Source organism: Ylistrum balloti, unplaced genomic scaffold (assembly GCF_031769215.1).
Source record: "Ylistrum balloti isolate Yb309-2 unplaced genomic scaffold, AGI_CSIRO_Ybal_v1 Utg371016, whole genome shotgun sequence".
In the NCBI taxonomy this organism is placed as follows: Eukaryota; Metazoa; Mollusca; class Bivalvia; order Pectinida; family Pectinidae; genus Ylistrum; species Ylistrum balloti.
The window spans coordinates 40,501-56,203 of NW_026782565.1; the positions used below are offsets into that span (position 1 = coordinate 40,501).

Genomic DNA, 15,703 nt, shown 5'->3' on the forward strand with positions numbered 1-15,703 from the left:
CTTACTCACGGAGACTGATGAAAAATATAAGGAGTAAGACCAGGTGTACCGTAATGGTAAGCTTCTTCAGCTTCATGGACAATATCCGCCATGAAAATCTTTGTTAATCCAAGAAATATCGCGTTCCCAAATGAGAACAAAATCAACAACAACGGAACCATCAGGCACAATAACGAGCATCGAACACTTCCATCCTGTATCGCACGACGAAATCAATGTGACGATTATAAAAATTCCCATTAATCTACTCAACCTTCATCTCTTTGCCTGTGTTGAGAGTTTATCTACCAATCGTAGACGTCAAACAGGAAAGTCGTGATATTGGAAAAGAACCCTTGAATATCAAAACCACTTCGACATATACACCCCAAAATTTTATCTTTTATTTATTCTTACACTTACTAATGAGACATTATTACAATATATCATATCATAAAATAACGAAACACCAAAACAGCTAATAATGAAATACGAGTACAACTGATTATGATTTCAACTGATAATAAACATCCCAATAATTGGTAATTAAACTTAATTAAGATCCCCAATTGTAATTTTTCCATTCCATGATAGTCACTTTCATGCTTCCAAAACATATGGCGTTTCCAAAATGCATATGATTAGATAAACATATATACTTATATTTGTAAGATGCTCGAAACTGCGCCTAGTGGTTATGAATCACATCTCATTTTAATAACGTAGCATTACTTTGATTGGTCATTCTCTGGACGATAGCTGTTTTATTCTAGATGTCTTTTGTCAATGACGTTTGCGAAATTTTGGTTACTTTTTCATCTCATTTTGTAAAACTGTTTTCAAGAGTTATGATGTTATCTTAAGCTTTGTTGAAGTGGATCATTAGTTACTTGAAAACAACATTCCATGTTTTTATTTTCTGCTTTAAATCTTAACGTAATTCAGTCTATCTATTTTTACTGTGATATAAAACAGCGCTACTAATTGCATGTAATATATAAAACATTTAAGGCGTTATTCTAAAATGGAAAAAAAGAGTTTCTTTTGAGTTTGTAGTAGTTTGCTTAGTATCTACAGAGAACAGTGTGGTTGTAAGGGACATTCTAATGCCTCCTCTGGGAATATCAGAAATCTGCAGCAAACGCCTACAACTTCAGTAACATAATGTTTTGTTCGTATCAAGTGCAGGTTAATGTGAGGACTTCATTTGATAATAGAAAGTCTTAGTTATCACAAACGTATTACCCTTAAATGATGTCAAGGCTTCGCTGAGTCAAGTTTTAATCTGCAGTTTTCTTAACAGCTGATGCAGATTGTAATTTCACAACTAGTTTGCAAATTGTATGCGCTTGATGTGATAGGCTTGCGGGATAAACTAATGTTAAGTAGAGAGAAAATGATAAAACAGAAAGTATGTGCTGACTGTCTACCTCGCATGGTTAACTCCCAGTGGAAGTGAACTCGCTACGCTGATGCTACAAATAACACATATACAACGCGCTTAAGTAGCACATGCAGAAAACACTGCAAAACCAATAACCCCAGCACATTGGGAATTTCATGATAAAGAAAATGGGACAATATACTTTAAAGGTTACTTCAATTACTCTGACTGAAAGTTGATATCGGGACCGCCATATACATTGAGATATGGGTAAAGAACTAAACCACCGACAGGGGGAGTCAGTATCAGGCTCACATCCGGTGGGGGCGGATGTACATGGATATATATATACATATATCTCTTTTGTTTTAACACTTTAAACTGCTTTAAACTCATAATTTGTGAAAGATACCCTTTATCCAGTTTACAGCGGAAAGGACATAGTCAATTTCACACATGACGTTATCCATTAGCTGATGACGTCGGAACGAGAGGATATAGGCACAATGGTTATTGTCTAGGATTACAACGCTTCCAATTTAGATCCGAAATTAACTGTTACACATTACAATCAGAGTACATCTGGAAAATGTGTGATGGAAGAGCATTTTTAGAAATTTCGCGTAAAATTCTCTGTCGGTGTTTTCAATGCCACAAGACAAACAATAAAAATTAACATAGCATTAAGGACAAAAGATATAGAGAGAGAATTCCGAAGAAAACATACATCTCATTCGATTAAACCCAGGGAACAAATTCGATCATAATATATACATTTAATTATATGAAATGTACCTTTTAGTATATGGAATATATTCTAACAACAAAACCATTTTAAGAATTGAAAATCTACGAATTTAAAAGCTAAACCTTCAAAGTTACAATATCATTTATTAATATGGAATCTTTCTAATCCTTCCGTACTGGGAAAATAGACAAAACACTGTATGAAAATATAGTACAAATGATCTACCGTAGAAATATTTATATGTTAACCTTTATGATTTTAGATAACATACAAATTATAGTACATCTGTTTTTCATAAGATAATACAAGTGTCCTAATTAGACATAGAATCTCTATAAACTTAATAGACACAACAAAGTACACCCCCATGTAAAGAAATGGGGGCAATTTTCACGGTGACGTACCGTTATTTTGAATATTACAGTGCTCAATGACAATTGTACACGTTCAATCCTTAGGACGACATTGATTGTCTAATTATTTATCTCTCACGTTTATCTTTTACAGATAAATGATATATTATACAATATCTATGAACGACATCTCTACCATAGATAAAATTTTGATTTGTGTGGTGTACTGGGTAAGTGAGTGAACCGAGAAATAGCGCGTGTGCAGTGACGTAGAGTGTTTCTGTAGATCTAAACCAGTCGGCTTGTATCATGAATGTTTATTCCTATTACTCAGCTAAATTTGGAAATAAAATTTGCAGAATCATTTGACTACCGGGTATTGACAAAACCGTAATCAAGAAACAACAGTCACGCATGGTTGAGGAGACTTTTTGTATCCTCGAGCATTACATTGGCACTGGTTTAATGTAGCATAAACATGACCAGCTCTTACCAATATAAACTGTGTACAATTTTCCAGAGATTATTTGAATTCTAGAGTTAATCAAAACAGGTCATGGTTACGTTAAATATCGTTAGTCTGGCCAGCAATAGTCGGTACCAGCCGTGTTCGTGTCAGCTAGGTGTTGTCAGTTTTAGGGGGCATTACATCAGAAAAAAGACTTTGATTCACTCTAGAAGGTAACTTTAGTGAATATCGTATCTACCACATAGGCAATAGACTTGGTGTAACTAATGGTAGTCTGTGATAACTGGAACTTTAAACTGCATGCACCCAATTCAATCAGTGATTGATACATATTTATCACGCCCCCTGATAAGTCATGCCGAAAACATGGACATTTAATACAGATAAAATATATTAAATGTTGATGGTCACACCCTTACAAATGCTCAGAATTTGAAGAAAAAATTCTAGTTCGGCAGATAGGACGTTTGGAATTCTCCATTTTTATTTTGAACCTACATAACTTTTACGGTATAAACCATGTTTCTGGTCAGAGATATCATAAGATAGGTAATCATTTTTTTGTTGAAATTAGTTATAACAATACCAAAACACTGTTAAGCATATCATCAATTAACTTGTATCACTGATATATTTTACAGCCAAAACACACTTTTTTATATAAAATTACAATCTAGATATGTCAACTGTTTTCTGACTACGTCCTCGGTCTAAATGATCTTGTCCGAGGTTGATAAATCAAGGTGTCGGCTTCGGCCAAAGGCCAAAATTGAATGCAATTTTTATTTTAGTGCGTGTCACAACATCAATGTCGTTTAATATCACATATAAGAACGTAGTTTCAAGTTGTACTGATTTTAATTTTAATGCACCAATTTATATTACACAATTAAAGAAGAGGTGAAAAGAAACCTGAAACCAAACTGTTACTCTATAAATGTATCTCTGACCTAGCGGAACAATTCAAAAATCTCCTTACTATTACAGATATCCATACCATGATCGTTATGATCAATTTTTTTTATATCAATTCCAATTTTGAATATCAAATTGTTGTGTAATTCCTAATCTTCGAATTTCGGTCTAATTTACAATAGTATAGCATACAACCTTAATGTATAACTTTGAGTTACGTTTTGTTGATAAACATGTTTGATTCATGCTATATACAACAAAAGCTCAATTATCCTGAAACCTGTGCGTGATGGTATACAAATGCTGTATCTTACGAACATTTTGTGCAGATAATTCACACATAAGAGAGAGCTCAATAAAGTTTTCCCTGTTTTATGTAGCCGTGTGCATGTGGGGAGGTGGTAAAGCGATAAAAACGGCGAAGTACAGCAGCGATAATTTTAACAAAATAATTTATATATATTATGAAGTCCCAGATGAAACAATCTGAAAAGCTGTCTGTCTGTTCTAAAAGCACATGTAATATCCCTGATTGGCAGGACAAGCACTTGCAAATGACACGTCAAATTGGATTGTTGGCCGAAATTATGTAATTCATCTTACGGTATGTGATGTTTAAATGTCTATTTGGACAAAAATACCGCACACCACCTGTACGTAAAGGATTTCTTCACTAACTGTTGTTATCAAATAGATCTCTAAATACCAACAGTTCTGACAAGGCTAGACATTTTTTCACGTCATCACACAAACCTGCACTACATTAGGAAATGTTGACATCCATCTCCATAATGAGAAGTGGATGTGAGTAGGTACACTGTTATCAATCTAACAATCACTTTTACAATTCTGTCTCTCATCTGATCGCCTTTCTGGTCTATACACAATGACTTGACAGTCACATACATAAAAGACCATCTGCGACACATTTTAAAAGTACTTAAAATAACCCACTTACATTTGCGGACTTATTGAATCTAGGCATTTATCTGAAGTATCAAATTACCTTTGAAAAATATAAAGTATCTTAAAACAAAACTCCCTGCATCATTTGTTGATATATCTGGTATTCCACTGAACAAGATTTGTTCTAAAACAATACTATGGTTGATTTTCTTGTTTAAGTTACTGCTATGAAGCATGACTATATATGATAATTATCGCATCAATACGTTTTTACAGAACCAGTATTTGACCCCGAAGAACAGGTACAGTGAACAACGATGATGCATCGGGTTTTAATTCATATTATACCAATGATTGAAATGAAATCAAGTCGGTGTGATTTGTCGTCAAGAGCTCGGATGACTGAGCGAGAGGGTCCCTTAACAATGGTCCTCATCATCCTCTAACCACGGGGGTCGGTATTAATGTAGGCTAAACTGATCAGATTCCACAGTGTTAGAGTCGCCGGACGTTCTCATCAAACAACATATCGAGTTGCAAATACGATATATAGTGATGTACCATATAAGAGAGTTATTAACGCATCGATGGAGAGGTCATCCGACCAGGCCCTAACACATTCTAAGGAGACGTTGTACTCGACAAGGCCCTAACACATTCCAAGGAGACGTTGTACCCGAAAAGGCCCTAACACATTCATAGGAGACATTGTACCCGACCAGGCCCTAACACATTCTAAGGAGACGTTGTACTCGACAAGGCCCTAACACATTCCAAGGAGACGTTGTACCCGAAAAGGCCCTAACACATTCATAGGAGACATTGTACCCGACCAGGCCCTAACACATTCTAATGAGACGCTGTACCCGACCAGACATTAACACATTCCAAGGAGACGTTGTACCCAACAAGGCCCTAGCACATTCAAAGGGGACGTTGTACCCAACCAGGCCCTAGCACATTCTAAGGAGACGCTGTACCCGACCAGGCATTAACACATTCTAAGGAGACATTGTACCCGACTAGGCCCTAGCACATTCAAAGGAGACCTTGTACCAGACTCGGTATTAACACATTCTAAGGAGACGCTGTACCCGACTAGGCATTGACACATTCAAAGGAGACGTTGTACACGACTAGGAGAGAGAAAAATACTGAAAACATAGTCGTAACAAGAAGATTCTAATTCGACCAAGGCATTGAATGTTTTTCTAACGAAAATGAAAACATGAAAGTCCAGTATTCCAAGCATTCTTGTAAATGTTCTCATATAACGTACACAAAACAATAAAACTGCACCTATTCTCCTATCTATATGAATATGATAAAAATTGGCAGACGTAGAAAGACATTTGGATTTGTTTTTGAGGAAATGGATGAGGCCACTACCAGGCACAAACTCTATACTGTACCTATTTGGCACAGTGACGGATTTTGTCGTACGCATTGTCTGGATTTTTAAACAAACTCAACATGTCTACAGCTTCAAGCACCTGCATTAGCCGTATTACAGATAAAACTTGTGATAGTGTATAAAAACAGGTGATGTGGATTTGCTTTGGATTAAAGTTGTCCTTAGAACAATCAAAACGTCACACGCGCGCAATCCCATCATAGAGAACCAAAGTCGTATCGCATCTACAAACGCACGGGGATTCTTAAAATCTCGTGCAATACATACGCTGCCATAGAAAACAAACATTGAAAATGTTAGATGACTGTATTAAGAGAGTGCATTGGAAAAGGCTCAAAATACATCTAAATATAAACTGTAAAATTATATCATGTAATACGAAGTGGTGGTGAGATACAATGGAGATATGTAAGAGCTAGTTCTCTATATTCGGGCGGCCAAAATGGCAATATCCTTCAATCCGACTCGGCATACATCATTGTCATTTACTCATTTTCCTTATCACTTAACATAAAATGTAATAAACACATACATACCTCTCTATCTCATTTCTAAATAAATAGGCGGTGACTTCTTTATCCTCCGGTATAACCTTGGTATCATAAAATATGTCGGGTACAGGCCATTCGGAGGCGACGCCTCTTCGCACATGCAGGATGATCACAAGGAGTATGATGAGATCGGTGAGTAGTCCGGTACAGCAGCCATTTGAGGGGTCCAACGGTCGTACCATGGTGAACCTGCAACGGGACCATTGGGACTGTAGTAAAGCACGTAGTATGGAGCGTACAATGGACTCATTTGGGCTTAAACGTGGGGTGTACAATGGGACCGTTATGATTGCGTTAAAGCACGTGTAATGCGTAGCATGGAGCGTACAACGGGGCCATTTGGGCATTAGCATGGGGCATAAAACGGGACTATTTAGGCTCTCACGTAGAGTGTGCAGCGGACCTGTGGGGGTTGAAGTAAAGCACGTGTACCATGTAGCATGTAGTGTGCAGCGAGACCATTTTGGCGTTAGCATGGAATGTACAACGGGACCATTTAGGCTCTCACGTAGGGTGTACAGCGGACCTGTGGGGGTTGTAGTAAAACACGTGTACAATGTAGCATGGAGCATACAGCTGGACCATTTGGGCGTTAGCATGGAATGTACAACGGGACCATTTAGGCTCTCACATAGGATGTACAGCGGACCTGTGGGGTTGTAGTAAAGCACGTGTACAATGTAGCATGGAGCGTACAGCTGGATCATTTGGGCGTTAGCATGGAATGTACAACGGGACCATTTAGGCTCTCACATAGGGTGTACAGCGGACCTGTGGGGGTTGTAGTAAAGCAAGTGTACAATGTAGCATGGAGCGTACAGCTGGACCATTTGGGCATTGGCATGGGGTATACAACGGACCTGTGGGGTTGTAGTAGAGCACGTGTATCACTTAGCGTGGCTTTTACAAGATGTATCGTTTTATAATTTAAGAAATAGAACCATCTTAAAAGTCCCCTGGATATAAAGCTGACGGATTAACACCTGTTTAGTTTATAAACCTGAAGCCTGTATGGGGTAACTTGGAATACCCTCCTGAATACCCTCGTCACTTTATCATATTTGCCAGTGTGAGTGTAAGTAATTGCAGATAGTTAAGTAAGATACATGAGAGACGATTTTTCGTGCAGCAGAAGTTTACATATCTGTGCCAGCAAGGCTTACCGTGTTTATTTCTAACCGAGTCCCAGTGTACCAGGGAAACATTTGTGTATATAATCCATTGAACACCGAGCCACGTACTCCTCCGTCTACACAAGCATATACCAGCCTCACCAACTTCCAATTTTAACATTGAAAATTGGAACTCAATCATCAGCACCACCAATTTAGAATATATTTATAAACATTGAAATCACGACTAGCTGGAATGTATTGGAGTGATCTTTGAATTCGACTTTTGGAGTGTTTAAGATGGAGGGTATAGGTATAGTCAACCAACATTCATCGTTTTGGCACTTATGTTGTTATAGCAGTTCTACTTTATAACTAATATATTGCTACACTAGATTATAAATTAAACCGCTCGTGTTTGTACACGTGTGTGGTCAACAATACAAAGCTCGTGCATTGATGGCCCGACAGCACGGCTGATATCCGAGGATGAAATCTCCGTCGTTCTCGGCACACTTCCATGTTTTATAGAGAAAATGCACCTGGTCGTTGTTTTAGAATTGGTTCATGGTTCTCTGTGCTGCATTAGAAGATTCAACATGAACAAATTGAACTTAATTTACATTAATGCAACATGAACAAAATAAACTTAATTTCCATTTCATGAAGTTCTTTAATATCCCTAATTACACCATTAAAAGTCAAAGCTCAGTAATTTGTGACTGACGTTAATCTTGCTTTTAAGTACACGGTGCATAAAACTAGTGCAGAGACTTTTGTTATTTGCTAATTGATTTCATAATTGATTTCCTATACCAAAGGAAGAACACGTCAAAAATGGTTTTATTCGTCTTTTGAATCATCGCATGACTTAAAGTCAAACAATATGGAAATAAAATATTTTCGGATATGGTTTCCCATTAAATGGAGTCTGTGCGCGTAAGCCTGACACGAGTAGTTAGGTGTCGAGAGTCTAGAGAGGAGTTATCGCTGGTCTGACACGGGATCCACATATATGTATGGCTGACGAGAGGCGGGCTACCTAATGGGGCGGGGGTTCCCTCCTTCTTATCACACATCTAAAAATAAGGCAGGTGATAGCACGAGTAGACGATAAGTAGATATTGTTCCTAAGCTTTCATTAAGATGGCAAGGAAATAGAGAAATAAAAACGTAGAGCTGATAAAAAGCTATAGACATCTAAGGCTAGACGTGTAGACAGCTTTCGTCTGTGTGGACCAGTGCCATAAGTCCCTTATATTAACTTGACCTTGTTCTTGGATTAAATAGAAATGCCGTTGGGTTAATACACTATTATTTTCCCTAAAAAATCCGAAACGACCCAGCTATGAAATGAGTTTGGTTTTCATTACATCCATCCACAAAGACCGCGCTAATGGGCACTGTAACTAGTCTCGTCAACACTTCCGAGCAACTGGTTTGGTCGTTCTGGAAATGCCTACAGAACGTATCCAATGAACACCAGTTTGCAATAATGAAAATAAGAGCGAATATATTTTTTGATATGTCTGATTTACGTGTTATAAAAACTCTACATTACGAGCGTGTTGTTGAGACGACTTATATTTGCTTTCCAGAAAACATCATCATAAAATTAGAACAATTTAGACCTTATCATACACGGTCTATATAAAAGAGAGGAGGGCGTGTCTTACTAAAACCACCATGTACTTCATACCAGTAATAAAATAGAAAAACGTCTTTTCTTGTATTCTCATCTGCATAAAAAGAAATGTCGTTAATTTAGAGCAATTTTGATAAATTTTACAATTTCTTTGCCTAACGCATCATAAACGTTAATTCTAGTGTAGTCTATGCGACTGGAAAAATATGTTTCCGAGGTGCGGTTGGTGGGAATGGTTTACCTCTGGGTTGTAAAAGAAAATTGGTAAGATGGTATTGTCAAGCATCAAGGCAATTAGCGATATCTTAATGATTTATATGTCATGATGCACATAAGGTACTCAAAAGCAAGTGAAGATATACTACGATTTAAAGATACCTCGAAACTAAAGGGAACACATAACCACGAAACTAAAGGGAATGCATGACCACGAAACTAAACGGAACGCATGATATTTCAACGATATTCCAAAACGTAAGTCAACACGAATAGATTAAAAATGAAACCCAAATTAATAGAAAAATGCAGTCACTATTATTCCAAGAAGTCCTTAAACTGAAAGGAACCCTTGAGGATTCAAACATACATGTACACTAAAACTAATGTGAATACATGGTATTTCAACACTAAAGGGAACATATTCAACGTTATTTCAACTTTAGATTAACCACAATATCACTGAAAAAGGTTTTCAACACAAATCTAATATAATGAAACTACATTTTAAAATATCACAACTGAAGCAAGGCAAAATAAATGTATGTAAGAAAAAATAGGATATATGGATGCTTAGAGATGCTAATGATAGTTCACAATATCGAAAAGCTTAATAGAACATATGCTGATTCCAAGAAAAGAAAGAGATTAAAGAAAACTCATTCAAAGATATAATGAAAAATACGGATGGCGACAAGTCAAAACATATCCGCAAAAACAAAATAAAAATAAAATTAAAATAAATAAATAAAAATATAATTATTACACTTACAACGATAACAAAGCGATCGGATGGCAACAAAGCGATCAAATGTAGACAGCGACTCAATTCTATTTGTATCGTGCCTGATTGTAAAAATGATTTTGACATATGTGAAACACAAGCAGAATCAATATGTTTAAAGACATGTAACCTGCAGTGATATCATGCAACATGCAAAGTAATTCAAATATAAGGAGAGAAAGAACACAGTTTTCTGAAAAGGCCAAACCCGGCAAATGTGAACGATAATAAATATTCATTCATAAAGTGAATTTATTTGGATATAAAATAAATCAATTGTGCAGCATGCATTCGGGATGTACTTATTTCTTTGTTGGAGTTAGTTGATAAAGTGACATATTTCTACACACTGTCAAACAAAAGGGGAGAGTATTTATAGACTACTGAAAGTTGTAATGCGTCGAGAAAAGGGGTGTCATTGTTCATATCATATGATAGTGTGACACAGGGTACATTTGCAAGCTCTCCTTTACAAAGTTAGTTTTGTACCATGAGGTCATATGTTCATTTTAACTCACTTGTCGTCACTTAATAAACAACCAATGCCACCTCTATTAAAAGTGACTGTATATATGCCATTTGTCCTGCTGACCCTAGAAATTTTATGTGATTTTTCATGTTTTGATGTCATATGGTTTAAATTTTATAAAACATTTAAGGGCCGTGTATATGCTAACGTGTTTTTCTTCTGTTCGTATAGAGATAAGCATTTTATGATGTATGTGTTTGTTGAACTTTTTCTCTTACAAGCAGGCCTACGGCTGCTCAGAACTAATAGTGAACAAAATGGCAATATCTTGCCATCATCCATCCATACTGACAACACCCGCAGATCGTCAGGTGTTTACCACAGTACAGCACACCCAATACCACATAGATCAAATAAATAACATTTTGTTCAGAATTCAAAACACAACTATAATCACAGTTAATATTATAAGAAATATAATTAAAAGTTACATTCCGTAGTTATTATTACTATGAACAGAATATAATCTCCACATCAAACCAACTAAAACGTCTTATTCATTCTTACTATAAACTCGTATATCCCATTGCTTGTTGAATTATTTTGTAAACATATTTCAATATCAGATCCAATTACTTCGAGAAAAACATTATCTTATGTAATAAAATAGAATACACCAAATGCTTTATATATATTCAATATCCCTTGCTATTACATTTACTTCCTAAAATTGTTACAAATACGACAATACAAAACCCAAATGAGCGGAGGATCACCACTGGGAAATATATCAATAGTAAGATTTGAGAAGTATAGAAGTAAATTGTGATAAACTGTGTTACCTGCTACTCCTATGAATTGCATTGGACATGGAACTCAAAACCGGTTACTTTAGATCCAGGGTGTTGCTTCTCCTTTAAAACAGCACATATGGACTTATCCTTGATATGGTTCCTTTCTAAAGTGGTGAAATCACGTGCATTATATGGCAGGAAAGATAAATCTTTTCCATCCATATTTCACAAACTTATATGTATATTCCCGATCTCCATGAATCACTTGATGTCGCGCACTTCTGTAAAACTACACAAAGTACACATAAAATAGCCCCACATGTTTTCTCCTGTTGTGTTTACCAATTTTGCTTGCCTTCCTATATTTTGTTTACCACTTCACGTGCAGTAGATCTTCCTGGGTACCATTGGTTCCCATGATCAGAGTTCTACCAGAAGTGTCCCAAGCCGGTTACGACATCACACGTGGGATAGAAGAAGAGCCGGTGTGTGCTAGTGTCATGCCACTTTGAAATTCAAAGTGATTTCAACTGATGCACAATGGCGGTACTCGAGTCTGTACTCGTGTGCGGCTTTTACACTCCAATAAAACTGCGGAGATAGCGGGCAGACCGCTAACCTGTATACACCTCACTCATAAATGACCAACTACACTCTATTAAAACAACACAAAAGAGAGTGGCATCGCGGGCCAAAGCACGTGCTACAGAGGCAGACGAATCGATGTGAGCACAGTGGTCTGTCTGTGGACAGGTGAGCGGCCAGAGACCACCTAATTAGTTGTCCCATTGATTCTGTATATATCTACGATATATATACACGACAAAAGCCGCAAGACACTCAACTAATCGACTCTATTATCAAACACTACACTTTCTTTGTAGTTGCTAACTTTAAATGTATAATTCCACGCAAAGTCGTTTTACTGTACAACAATGGTCAAGTGTGAGGTCCGCTCACGGGATGCGTGTGTCTGACCGTAGTAGACTGTTACTACTGATGAGATACCACACCGCCAACCAGACGAGGTATGAAGCTGACCTATATAGTAAAATAGCAACTATGTGAGTGGCCTTTTTTGCTGTCTACGATACTCCGTACTGGTAGAATACTGTGTATGATTGGGTCTTCCTTGGGGCACTACCGCAACAGGACAACTAAACCAAGTCGTGTTAACTCGTCATACATACCCCAATTTATATGTAATTACACTGCTGCAAAAAGCCAATAACACCATGTGGGTATGATAAAGGCCCCTACGCTGTTCTGGTAAAAGTCTCCTCAACGATCGACTGTGTTTTGGCAACGGCAATTGGTTAGATTCCAATAATTAATTTCATCCAATGCTATCAAAATCATAAGCTAATGGAAGAGCTAAAAGCGAGATATTATGTTCCATTTTGATAAATTGCGTACAAACTATTCAAACAATTCAGTGTTATTATCACACAGTTAGACTGTACATTTTACATCGGTAGACCACTAAGGGGGCGTGTCTAGGGATGGACCATAACCTTTACGTCACATTGGACGCAATCAAATCTCCTGTAAGGATCTGTCTGCTGGTTTTATATGTGCTGACGTGCACTCAAGTCGACAGTTATCGACACATCCCATCCAACCCCTGACAGACAGGGATCAACGATCAGACACCCCACCTTGTCTCACACAACGACACCTTCCATACCCGCTACATACCAGTAACAAGCGATAAGGCTTCGACGAACAAGCTATTGTCTTATACATTTAATTATATTGCAGTGTTAAATTCAAGGACTATTATAACTATGCCAGGTATGTGAAGTACTGACTATCTACATGTAGAGGTACCCGTGGCTTGTATAGCCATTACTTAAACAATGACATGTTTCAAAGGTATACAACACACAAATACACGTGTGTTTGTTGTGTTACTCGCACAGGGGGTATTAAACTGCCTAATTAGAAAACACCTCCCTGGATCACAATTTCCCTGTATTTACTTTTTCCTACTGTTGGCGCGCGTACAAGTCCTGTTGGTAGCAGTGTCCAGATTTAATCAGTTGTTATAATATTGAATTGTTTTGTTATTAAGTAGTTTTAACTGAGTGACTCGGTGTGGAGTGTCCCACGACAAGTACAGTATTGGTTTTGTGGTTACTATATGATTAGCATTTACTACTACAGCGTGACTTTGGCAGTGTCATGGGATGATGGACACGTGTTCGATTCCCAGATGTCGCCTTAAAACTGGTTATTGAAGTCACGCAATTTACACAATAATTGTCATAAATGGAAATTTAAGGGAGTAATTTTCAAAATAGATGTTGAAATGTAATTCATATTTGATAACAAGAGATAATCGTTTAAAAACACAGAAGAAACAAAATCCGTCCAAATCTTCAATATCATTTAATCTGCGGTATAATAAGAATGTGATCGACAGCGAAGAGCACGTTGTCCCTCCCCCTACCCAGTAACCTCGGCTTCTTAATCTCTATCGCCTCCGGAAAATAGAAATACCTGCAGGTAAACACCTGTCACCACCTGTGATTGCTATGTTCTACATAAAGCTCCTGCTATCTATTTCTATGTGCGTGCAAGAGACTAGACATGAAAGGAGATCAGCACTTTGAGTATAAAACAGACAGATTTCCAGTTTAGAGTATAAAACAGACAGATTTCCAGTTTAGAGTATAAAACAGACAGATTTCCAGTTTAGAGTATAAAACAGACAGATTTCCAGTTTAGAGTATAAAACAGACAGATTTTCCAGTTTAGAGTATAAAACAGACAGATTTCCAGTTTAGAGTATAAAACAGACAGATTTCCAGTTTAGAGTATAAAACAGACAGATTTCCAGTTTAGAGTATAAAACAGATAGATTTCAAGTTTAGAGTATAAAACAGACAGATTTCCAGTTTAGAGTATAAAACAGACAGATTTCCAGTTTAGAGTATAAAACAGACAGATTTCCAGTTTAGAGTATAAAACAGACAGATTTCCAGTTTAGAGTATAAAACAGACAGATTTCCAGTTTAGAGTATAAAACAGACAGATTTCCAGTTTAGAGTATAAAACAGACAGATTTCCAGTTTAGAGTATAAAACAGACAGATTTCCGGTTTAGAGTATAAAACAGACAGATTTTCCAGTTAAGAGTATAAAACAGACAGATTTCCAGTTTAGAGTATAAAACAGACAGATTTCCAGCTCGAAGTATAACACAGATTTCATAATTATGAGTGTAATAGAGACGGGTTCCCTAACTTACAGTGTAGAACAGACTAACATCAAAACTAAGAGTTCAGATTTAGAGTATAAAACAGAGAGTTTAGGATCATACAGATTTAAAAAAATAAGGTTATAAAATAGACGGATTCAAAACTCACCGAGTTAAAGACTGTCGTCAAACTTAAGACGAAATAATCAGATTCCATACTTAGAATATAAAAGAAAATAAATTTTAAACTTACAGTATAAAACAAACATTTACTCTTAATTTCTGTATACGACAGAAATAAGATTTGACTATTATGATACCTATCATAGATTCTATCCGCAATCCTTAGATGATATTTTCTAGTCCTCTTCAATGCATTCAAGTTACTGTAATCTTGTCATAAAATGATCATCGTTTACTGGAAAGTATATTTCTATAATAGACTTATCATTAGACAAGTCAATCGAGTAAGTTTCCACATTCTCCATATTAGCAAGTGAGAAGAGTAACGCCGAATCGACGGAGACATGCTAACATTGTAAAAGTGCGCAGATAAGCACACGAAGGAGAGTAAGTGCATTAGTTTGTCACCGTACAGTTTACTTAAGTTGAAGATGAACAGGATTATTTTCAAATTAACGAGTATACCATATTTTCTGAGCAACACAATGTAGGACGTTTATTTCTAGACCGTGAAGATAACACCTAACTGTGTATGACCCACTGACGTCACTGAACACCAATAAGGGTACACTAATTTCCG

At 36.8% G+C, this 15,703-nt stretch overlaps 1 protein-coding gene across 1 annotated transcript in view; it reads right to left on the reverse strand.

Moving 5' to 3' along the window:
- The window catches only part of LOC132560124 (protein NDNF-like), a 43,753-nt gene that overhangs the window by 9,488 nt on the left and 18,562 nt on the right, over positions 1–15,703 (reverse strand). Inside the window, exon 2 of the mRNA XM_060224773.1 lies at positions 6,705–6,908. Coding sequence (XP_060080756.1) covers positions 6,705–6,908 — 204 coding nt within the window. The remainder of the gene's footprint in view (positions 1–6,704; positions 6,909–15,703) is intronic.